The sequence below is a fragment of the Cupressus sempervirens genome, chromosome 3 (genome assembly GCF_028749045.1).
Source record: "Cupressus sempervirens isolate cs-2001-9-10 chromosome 3, ASM2874904v1, whole genome shotgun sequence".
NCBI lineage: Eukaryota > Viridiplantae > Streptophyta > Pinopsida > Cupressales > Cupressaceae > Cupressus > Cupressus sempervirens.
In genome coordinates, this window is record NC_143120.1 from 250,768,225 (window position 1) to 250,779,347 (window position 11,123).

Consider the following 11,123-nt stretch of genomic DNA (forward strand, 5'->3'; position numbering starts at 1 on the left):
TCGGTTGATACTGAACCGCTTGGCAGTAACTGCAGCTCGGTTATTACTGGTACTCGGCAACAACTGCAACTCGGCATTCACATGCAAGAATGAACAAAAATGAGCAGGATAGCAAGGCAACCTAGGATGCTCCTACATCAAATATCCCTAAAAATTCTCAGTGATACCCACTCTATTTTTAAGGAAGCGAGTGCCCATAGAACCCCAGACTTATAGCAAAGCGAAAAGTTCATCATGAGTAATCATATACGGGCAGTAGTATTATTACTTTTGGCTTCGTGGATGTAACCTACGGATGGTTTCAACTTAAGCTTGCTGAAATTCGTTCACATACATCCATCTTTCTCATCTTGTTCGACGCAGCGGGAGAGAATCTGGTCAGGTTTCTGGCTTGTTAAGGTTATTGATGGATTTCTATTGTGGTATATCTATAAATGCTATTGTTTTGTCAGACTGATTGCGAAGATCTGATTGGTGTTGGCTTTAATAGTGGGTTGGCTTTAATAGTGGGTTTTGTAGCTTTCTGTGAAGGCTGTAGTCTGCTTTGGTGTGCGGTTTTTATTTGCTTTATAAAAACTCTGTAAACATGTTCTTTATTTCCTTTATTATGTTTGGGATGTCTCATGGATTACATTAAACTATTCTCAACCTGCATTTCACCCACATCCACAAATCAAGCAATCTCATTTCCTAATGATGCCATATAATTTCCTGCATAGAGTAAAACAAAGGTCTGTGAAGGATTCTGAGGAAACTGAGAAGTTGCTGAGATAAAACGTTTTCCAGATGCTATCAATATGCAGAGGAGGTTGAGTAATTTCTCAGGTGTTCATGCAAGATTTAATGTTTGAAGGAAGACTATAGGATCAACAGAGGCAAAGAAGCCAGAAATATTCTAAAAACAATTTTTACTATCAATATGAAAAGATTCACTATCAATGCTTCTGCATTTCTCTGCTGAATTTTTCTCACCAGAAGTTGAATGCCTAACCACACATTCATACAAAGACTGAAAAAAAAATTGTGGGATAAGACTTGTAACCACATAATATAGTAAGAAAGCAGAACAAATGCAAAGCAACTTGGATTTCTATTCATGAAGCAAAAACATCAGATGAGGCATAATATATCCCAAACAACAATATTCAGCCAAGCATTACCAGAACGATTCCCATGGTACAATGAATGTGGTCAGCAGTTTTGGAGTGTACTTACTCAAATACACGCAGCAGTATACATTTAGAAGATAAAATGGTACTATCAATTGCCAAGCAAAAGTGTTAAATGTCTTGATTCAAGTATTTTAAAGATCTCTTGGTCTCCCTTCTCCATGGTGGGTTTAGGCAGAGTTGCCAACCCTTATTTTACAGAACAATATTTAACTTTTTGTGAGAGTCTTCATATGGATGATGATAGCAGTTGTCCGGCTTGTATTAAAGAATTGGTAATTTATAAAAGATTTGATAGACTCTGTTTTAAGTTTTTGTTTTGATGGATTGGGATGAAGCTTTTATGCAAGAAGGTTGTGGTAAACTAAGAAAAAATTGAGCCATTTGTTTCCTGTTTGACTGCAAAAAGGGAGAACAGAGCTGTCTATTGTGTGTAAAGTTGTAAACAAGTCTGTTGTCCAAAGTTATTATGAGCTCAGTTTGAAACAAATTTGAAGCTCTTTGTTGACATGATATTTATAAAACATACGTTTCCGTTCAGGATTGTTATAAAAATTTATTCACCTTCCTCTGCCTTTTGCTTGAAGATGTTAAGACTCAATTGGTGTTGGAAATTTGTATCCTCCCCTCTTCTGGCTACTCAAAGGCTCTAGGCCAAAAACTTACATCAATTGGTATTGGAAATCTGTATCCTCCCCTCTTCTGGCTACTCAAAGGCTCTAGGCCAAAAACTTGCTTCAGTTTTCTAATAGTTAAACATGTGACTTCAGCAACATGAGTGAAATATTCGGGTATGCTTTCATTTAGTAGTTATTTTCACAGTAATGAATATGATGACCGCATGCTCTGAGCATTTTGATTAACTGTGATGTAGGGACAGTAATAAAGAGTTTGGGAAACTGCAATTGATTTGATGGATAGAGACTCTGTTGCATTAATGTGCTTCTTATTCCATTAAGATAATCAACATTTCCCTCTTTGTGAAGAAGGAATAAAGTCAAATTCAAGCACATCTGATTGATGCTTGAATAAAAGTCAAATGTATTAGCTAATCGTTGCATCTACATAAACATGCGACTGCTACTTCTAGTTTTTATCTTCATCAAAAGTAACTCCGGGGCCAATTTTACTTGTAATAATTTAACTTCAGTAAAATCAATTGCTGTTGGCATTCTTAAGTTATTACAATAATACCATGAAATTTGAAAACTAACAATTTTGTTACCATATCCTAACCATGGTTAGTTGGGGATTCATGGCTTTGATTTTGTTACAATATTCACCCCCTTTCTTGAACGTCTCCTCAAATTTCCAATTACATCCTGCATAATTGAACTCCTTTAACCTTTTCAAGCGTTCCAATCCTCCTATGTTTTTCAGTCTGTAACAAGCCTTTACACACAAAATCTCAAGGCAGGGCATCGCTCCGTCCTCCAATTCTGGGAACTCCTCTAAATTTTCAAAGTCATCTACTGTGAAAAAACGGAGGTTTGGAAACCCTCCCGACTTTGCAAATGCCTTTGGCAATTCTCTGCACCACACATTTTTATCCAAAACCAAATTCACTAGATTAGGTATTGTTTGCAATGCCGGATAATCAACACATGGACAACCATATAATCTCAATTCCCTCAGATTTGCCAACTCACTTAGCGAACTTGGTAGACCAAAACTGCACAATGTAAGACTTTCCAGATGTTTCATATCTCTTATTATTTTATCCGGAAGCTGATACACACAATTTGTCATCGCATGATCACTAATCATATTATCAATTCCAAGACAATTCATCTTCACCAGGTGTGAAAGGATCCCTTCTTCGATTCTCTTCAGCTCTTTCTCACACTCAACTCTTAAACCTAGCTCCTGCAGCTGAGTCATATGGGGCAAACCCTCTTCTATGGATTCTAGAAGCACGTCCATTCGGAAAGTTCTCAAAGAGGTCAGCTTTGATATCCCCTCCGGCATGCAACTAGCATTCAGGTACTCTAGATGCTGAAGACATCTAAGTTCCGTTATCCATTTTGGTAGTAAGTATGGATCTCTCAAGTATGGATCTGTAAATGGTAATGCAAGAAACAAGAGACCTTTCAGATACTTAACACACTCCGGTACTTCCTTTATCTCTGTATCCCTTAAATTGAGGGCTTTGAGAAGTACCATCTTTCCAACGGACTCAGGCAATGTAGAGATCCCTGTATTGCTCAGATCCAGAACACGCAGTCCTCTCATTCTCTTAAACAAATCTTCCTGTATGATTGTGATTTCCTCGTTCTGAGAGAGTGAGAGTGTACGAAGATAAGCAGGACAGCTCCGTGAGAGGGCTTTCTCCTTTATATCTTTTTTGGCCAATAAAATCCTACACCAGCCAATGCCACCATTTGGTTGTGTATAGATTTCCTCAAGAGAAAAAACACACTTGTTTTCCCTAGAAATGTTGATGGCCAAATCATGTAACAAATCATGAACTGTACAATATTTGGTCAACTGAGTTTCAGATTTGTTTGGTTCCTCCCAAAGCTGAATCAGACACAGCTGGGCAAGTCGGTCTATCCAATGCCAGGCCATATCCCACTGTTTCTCTCCTTTTCCTCCTGGGATGAATGCCTCTGCTATCCATAGATAAACCAGATATTCAGGGTCTATCTCCGCATCCTCTGGGAAGAAAGAAAGATAAGCAAAACAGGCTTTCAGCTGTGCCGGCAAGGAATCATAGCTCAATCTTAATATGTCCATGACTGTGTCACGCTCACCAAAGGGAATTCCTGCCTTTTCCAGCTGACGAAGCTTGGACTCCCATTTGCTGAGGCTTGTGGTGTTGGCCAGGGATGCTGCTGTCGTTTTGATAGCCAGTGGCAAATTTCCACACTGCTTTACAATCTCACGACCCACCTCTTCTAAGTTCAACGGCGCTTTACCTTTGCTATCTGAAAACGCGTAGAAGCAGAACAGCTCCCAACTATCTTCATCTGACAAAGCTTTCATCTCATAAACATGAGCGTTTGAATTTTGTGCAACCTCTTTATTTCTTGTGGTGACCACAACCTTGCAATCTTTATGAGCTGGAAGACCAAGTTTATCTAAGAGATTATCTTCTACAGACAACGTCCACAGATCATCCAGCACAATAAGACATATTTTCCCTTGGAGATGCTCACTGATCAACTCAGCCGCTCTCTCTTCAGTTACATCAGCTTCCACAATTTTAGTTTCTAAGCCTATACGGGAGGCTATATCATGTTGTAACTTCTTGACAGAATAGAATTTAGATATCGAGAGCCAAACAGAATGATGATACCTGGATTTGAAGGCATTATAGACATGTTGTAGAAGAAATGTCTTCCCCAAACCGCCCATACCAACGACGGCTACAACCTGGTGATTTGGGTTTTCCAACAAGGCTTCAATGTCTTCAACCTTGGAATGGATGCCCACCGGATGTGAATCTCTTGGTAGAAGACTCGATTTCTTCCACTGTGCTGATCTCCTTGCCGCCTCTGCAAAATCTACATCATTTGCAGTGTCCACATCTCTTGGAAAGCCCTTCTTTCCAACCCTTTGTTGCACAACCAACAAATTTTTTGTACACAGCTCCTCGACATTACTAACAATTTCCAAAGCGTTCAATCTCAATAGGGATACACTGAGTAGAGAAAAAGCTAAAACAGATTATCACAATATCGTAATGGATTGATAGCAAAATACCGAGACAAGATAACCTAAGCCTTACTCTTTCGATGTGTTGAATTCGTGGCCAGAGAAAGCTGCAGAAGAACGGAGGGCCCATTTCCAGTCGTTAAGCGTCTCCTTGCTGTATCTCCCCTTTCTTTCATGATCATCGAATGCAACTTTATAGACTCCCTTATCAGGGTATCGAACGTCAGAAGGCTTCACATCACAAAATATGGGAATAAACAGAGCCTTGCTTTTCAGCATGTCGACCAGCTCATTAAGACACCAAGGAGACTCCGCATATCGTGGTGAAAATATGGCGATTTGCACAGAGGAGTCGTATATGGCATCTTGTATGGCAGAGTCAATTGAATCTCCCAACTGTAATTTTTGGTCATCCAGAAATGTCCAAAACCCGTTTTCCTCAAGTGAATCATAAAGAGAAAAAGCGACAGTATCTTTCGTATCAGGGCCTCTATGGCTGAGGAATGCGTCATATAACCTCCTTGACGAAGAGGAAGCCACCATGAACTTAAGTATCAGAAAAGGATGGAAAATAAACAGGAAAATGGATTTGATAAAATTATACAAAATACATGAAAGCTGGAAAGAACGATTGATCAATGCATCATATAATTTTTTTGACATACTGAACGGTTCCCTTTCAGCTTCGTTGACAGAAGCTGTGTTAGATGAGGAGGAAGGCGCCATGAACTCAGGTGCCAAAAATGGACTAAAAATATAACTGAGAGTCGAGTCTGGACTGGATTTGATACAAGGAGAGAAAATTTGGAGGGTTTAAAGTAAAAGAAATACGATGTGTAGCGTCATTGAAACGCTACATATCCACTCATAAGACGCTCTCATCGATGTTTCAACGTGCTTTCCCACTAGAAACACAGAAACACAAAATCGTACTGGATTTACAGAAACAGTGATGCAAAAAAGAAAAGAAAACTTGAAGCAAGAGGGATGCACTGTAATGTATAACCCGATTGAATCGCTTTCATCAAGAAGCGTGAATAACAACATTACAGTGTGCTTCTCACCATATTTCCCTGTGATTCGACACAAGCACTTCCCCTACATCGCACTATGCGTAAAGTAAAATTCGGTGAATGTGGTGAAACCGCGTTAAAAAAGTGAAGTTCGAAAATAAGGTAAGGCTGTGTCGTGTGAGAAGTTTTAGGAATATCTAAAAAGAAGGCGATGTCTATCTAGCACAAAATATGCACCTGATGTGACTGTTTTGCAATTTATTAATTAATTAATGATTTAATTAATTAATTAATTGCAAAACAGTCACATTTTCTGCTATTTAGGCTAAAAAGAAGTGGTTTCATGAATTTTATATGTAAGTCAGCTTTAAAAAATCAAGCTTGTGGTATTATAAATTTTAAAAATAAAAATTTAATTTTTTCATTAATTTCTTTGGTGGGATTATATCATTTTTGTGGGAAAATGAATAATAGGTTTTGACAAGTCACAGATTTCTTCTTTAAATTGGTGGGGTTATTTCGAGGCCCACTCCATTTTTACTCTCAAATTGAGGGAGCTAAAAAGTCAAAGCTCCTATTTTATAAGAGTAGATTCCAAATAATTTTGTAGCCCCCCTTAAAAAGTTATCATGAGGCCATCCGCTCCACAAAAATAGAGCCTAAGCCCCTCTCATGGGACCCCTGTCTAAGGTGGTGTAGAGACAATTTCGTGGGGCCTCCTATGATGTTGCATGTCAATTCTTAGTAGACAAGTATGGTTGTAATGCGTCTCAATTGTGTACAGAGATTATTGACACCCTTAATCATTTCCATCATTAACAGGCCACTTGTCATTAAGTTTTCAAACAAACTAAAGTTTTGCAAAGAAAAAAAAGAGCTTTATTCGATTTTAATGACTATCTATTCTTTTTGTCGTGCTTTGGCTACCGACTTTTCTTAATACAATTATTTGTGAAATAAATTGAGATCTCCCTCAACCATAGAACATCACCAATCCATTGAGGGTCCCTTTGGTTGGTGGAATTGTAGAAATAGAGATTTCTACAAAGTTTGATTTAGTCAAATCACAGTTTTGTGAATCTTTATTATTTTCTCTCTTTTGTTGGCAAAAGTGGCGAGCCACTATAAGATTTAACTAAACAAGAAAAGATTACAAGACCATTGGTTCGAAGTTTCAAGAGAAAAGAGCAAGGAAGAAAACCTCCCATCCTTGCTCAAAAAGAAGACTTAGAAAAGGCCTCTACCCAAAACAGAGAGCCCACTAACAAATTACTAGAACCCCCAAATGCCACATTGAGGAAGGACCCCAATCATAAAGGGCAGCCCAAGGAGAACGGAAGGCAAACAAATTAAAGGCAAGAAATCACTTAGTCTACTAAACAGCTCATTGCCTCGGAACTCTAACATTTGAGTTCTGCAAGAAGAGTACCAGAAAGCAATTGGTCTTGACAAGCTACCTTGATTTGTGAAACATCCCAAACACGATAGCCCTGAGTTAATTTCACTCCCAAATTGGCCAGCCAGTCCACGACGCTATTGGCCTCCTAGTGACAATGTGATATTTTGAAACCTTGGAAACAAGGGAGAATATTCTTTACCTCAGCAAGAATGTATAGGAGTTCCCAACTAAGGACCAACTTTGCAATGAGAGTTGAGATTATAAGTTGGGAATCTCTCTCTATATGCATGTGATCATAACCTAGAGAGAAAGTTAAATATAATCCCTTCCAGCAAAGCACTTACCTCGGCCACATTATTTGATCCATCCGGGATATGTGAAAATATTGCCTTGAGTATGTGACCATGGTGATTCTGTATTACAACCCCAGTCCCAGATCTACCTGGGTTGCCTTTTGAGGCAGCGTCAAAATTTAATTTTACAAAAGGAGTGTCTGAATCCTCCCAACTAACTTGTCTTCTCATCTCAAATTTTACTTGAATCATTTGTTTCACTCAGAAGATGGGTGAGAAGACACATTTTTATGCGTAAGCTTCAAGTTGCAGGCAGACTCCAAAAAGTAGTCCAATCTATTGTTTTTACACTTCTCAAAAACCATAACCAGGTTTTGATTTTCAATTCCTTCTTGTTACTAGGAAGTCTGAAAGCCTAGACTTGAAACAAAATTAGAAGTTTGGAATTGTAATTCCATTATGCCAATTTTGAAAAAAATGCAAGAATTTTCAAATTTGAATTTTGAAAAAGCCAATTCATGTCATCTTCCCCGAACCAAACGGACCCTGAAGGTTATATTAGCTATTGGAATTGAGGTGGAATTGGGAAATGTAAATATTAGAATTTATGTTTCTTTGCGAAATATAAAAACAGGATTGAAATTTGCAAATTCTATTTTTTCAAAATAAACATACAAATCTTCATTCTCAAAAGATGGATTTGGAAAACTAATTCTAATTCTACTTTTTTATAAATCAAAATTTATAAGACATGTGGGTCTAGTTCGCCGCATTACCTTCTATGCATGTGCCCCAAAAAAAATTGTGGTATTTTGAGAAGAGTGATTGGAGTATGCGCTTGCATTTATCCTATTTTGAGAAGACAATTTTTTTGTTGCATCTCCTAAACATAAATATTCTACTAGGATGGTACCTCCAATCGATAACATCCCCACAAACTCGCACATTCAATATCCTTTCCTACACACCTTTGGTAACTCTGATTTTACACCTGTTGCATGTTTTACCACGGACTCATACATAACTTCAATTGTACACTCACCAATGATTTCACCATGTGTTTGTAGGCATCTCCTTATGGTGGCTAAACATGTATTATTCATCTATAGGGTTTCACATAATAGAAAATTAAGTATGATCACAGGGTATCATGAAAATATAGCAATTCCATGTGATTAATTTCATCTATGTATATTGGATTTGGAAGGGATTGGAGTAATTGTGAGGAAGCATAGATGGGTAATTTGTGTAATAGGTTATGATGTTTTTATGTGCGTTAGATCTCATAATTTATTTCAATTGTTGTTAAACAAATTGACAACAATGTTTTCTCACAATAAATTCCAATTCAGTTAACCCTAGTAATTTTACCCTTGGACTTTCAATGGGAAGTACTTTCTCTCAAAAGTACCTAAATAGGCTTTTTCCCAAAGGCCATAAACTTTCTCATATTTTCATGGCTTTCGGATTCAATTACCATGCTTAGATGGAACGATGAAGACAAATCATTTTGCATGACTCAAGTATTCAGAGCGAGCTTTCTAGTGACTATAGATTTGATTTTTTTATATATATAGTTTTTTACATCAATTATATATAGGTCTATTATTAATAAAACATTTGTATTGGACATTCATGGAAAAATGAAAAATAAGAGAATAAAATAATAAAATAATAAAATCTTTGTATAGTCCTCCTATTAGGAAATAAAATTGAAATTGGACAAATGCAAAACAAGTTACATGCTTCAAAAATAAGATATGTCAAAATTATTATTGGGTTTTTCTATAAAATTGTATGTAGATAATTCATGGTGGTTTATTTGTAATTCTTCTTCTTGTTGTTGTTTATAATTTCAAATTAATACTTAAGATGTATTCACAAACTATTATTAAGTTTGTTTTTGTTTTTTTTATGGAGGGTTTAGACCTGCAAGGCAACCCAGTGAGGCACGAAGCCTGCAAGCTACCAACCAGTGAAGGCTGCCACATAGACGATTGAGGGACCCAATATGGGTCCACTCATGCCTGAAACCTCTTCAGCTTAGAGCCAAGGACCGAGGGGCATCCACGTCATCAAAACCACCTGGGGCACGATCCCGACCTCATTCCTTATGATGTTGGAGCCTTGCACTCAGCAAGACTTGATCCCTAGTGGACTCTTTGTGAGCTATTCAATTTCACTAGTAGACCAAGGGCCCATTGACAACTATTATAAAGTGTGATTTATCATTATAAATTAAATTATTAAAATTGCATTTAGTTAAAAAAATTCATATTGTTCCCTACATTGAATGTTACAATACAAAAAAATCCAATATAAAATATTTACTAATATATATAAGTTTGAAAAAAAGTTATTCTCTTGCAAAAAAGTGTTCACAATTTCATATTTTAAAAATAAATAAAAATTAAACAAACTAAAATAAGATTATAAAGAAGAAAAACAACATAAATATTTGAAATAGTGTAAAAAGTTATCAAGAAATAACCCAAAAAGATATAAGAAAAAAGTACAGCACAAAAATATAGAGCTACCGAGAATGTTGTCAACGAGACAAAAAGAACCAAAAAGTCTGGAGATTGCGACAAAGTCAACATTGGCATCGAAGAGAAACCAAGGATGGTCAATTTGGGTAAATGCTGCAAAGAGTTTGAAAAAAAAAAAAAATTGCCAAACTATTGAAAGAGTTCAATGATGTCTCTACCTAGTCTTATGAGGATTTGAAGGATTTCAGACAAGGAAAGTTTAAACACCAGCTTCCACTCAAACCTGGAGCTACTCCTTTCAGGCAGAAGTTGAGGAACTACAACCCCAGAGCAGTTGACACAATTTTCACAAAGGTGGACAAAATGTTGAAGGCTCGCATAATTTACCCTATCCATCACTCCACTTGGGTGGCTAACATAGCGTCGGTTCAAAAGAAGAACAATGAGATAAGGATTTTTGTTGATTTCAGAAACCTGAATCAAGTGAGTTTTAAGGATAATTTTGCCTTGCTAAATATGGATCACATTCTTCAAATGGTTGTAGGCTCTGAGATGATGTCCATGTTGGATGGATTTTTAGGGTACAAATAGATCAATGTGGCACTTGAAGATCAACATAAAACTACTTTTACAACTCCATGGGGTACCTTCCCTTATAGCCGAATGCAGTTCAGACTAATAAATGTTGGTGTGACCTTTTAGAGAGCCATGAACTCTTCATTTAGCCACCTACTGAATAAAATCATAGTCATCTACCTAGATGATATAATTGTCATTTCTAGAAGGAGAAGGAAGCACCTGAGAGATTTGAAGCTTGTCCTCTAAAGATGCAAAGAACATGGTGTCTCACTAAACCCAAAGAAGTGCATTTTCTATGTTACTAAAGGGAAACTCCTTGGTCACTTAGTTTCAGAAGATGGGATAAGGATTGATCTTGAAAGAGTTAAGGCAATCCAATGGTTATGTCTTCCTTCCAATCGAAATGGAGTCAGATCTTTCTTTAGATAGATCAACTCCCTGAGGAAATTTGTGCTAGAATTCTTCGAAACTACCAGGCTATCTCCTTAGTGAGAAGCTAACTTTCAAATGGAGTGAGGAATCCA

The 11,123-nt window shown here is 37.2% G+C and overlaps 1 protein-coding gene across 2 annotated transcripts; it reads right to left on the reverse strand.

Moving 5' to 3' along the window:
* Nucleotides 1–2,293: 2,293 nt before the first annotated feature.
* On the reverse strand, nucleotides 2,294–5,990 carry LOC149565804 (putative disease resistance protein At1g61300). Of its 2 annotated transcripts, XM_089819300.1 has the most exons (3): nucleotides 5,492–5,988; nucleotides 4,900–5,346; nucleotides 2,294–4,773 (listed from the first exon to the last, which is right to left on the reverse strand). In XM_089819300.1, the coding sequence occupies exons 2-3, from the start codon at nucleotides 5,103–5,105 to the stop codon at nucleotides 2,391–2,393; spliced, it is 2,589 nt and encodes an 862-aa protein (XP_089675426.1). In that variant the 5' UTR covers nucleotides 5,106–5,346; nucleotides 5,492–5,988; the 3' UTR covers nucleotides 2,294–2,390. The 2 variants fall into 2 exon arrangements, with proteins under 2 accessions (XP_089675426.1, XP_089675425.1); XM_089819299.1 differs by having other exon boundaries at nucleotides 4,900–5,990.
* Between the last annotated feature and the right edge of the window lie 5,133 nt (nucleotides 5,991–11,123).

Bases quoted from the DNA above. Each gene is read 5' to 3' on its own strand.
- LOC149565804 (XM_089819299.1), bottom strand. From the start codon at position 5,552: ATGGCGCCTTCCTCCTCATCTAACACAGCTTCTGTCAACGAAGCTGAA. The intron at 4,774-4,899 runs GTAAGGCTTAGG...GGAAATTGTTAG, and splicing joins GAATTCAACACATCGAAAGA to TAATGTCGAGGAGCTGTGTA.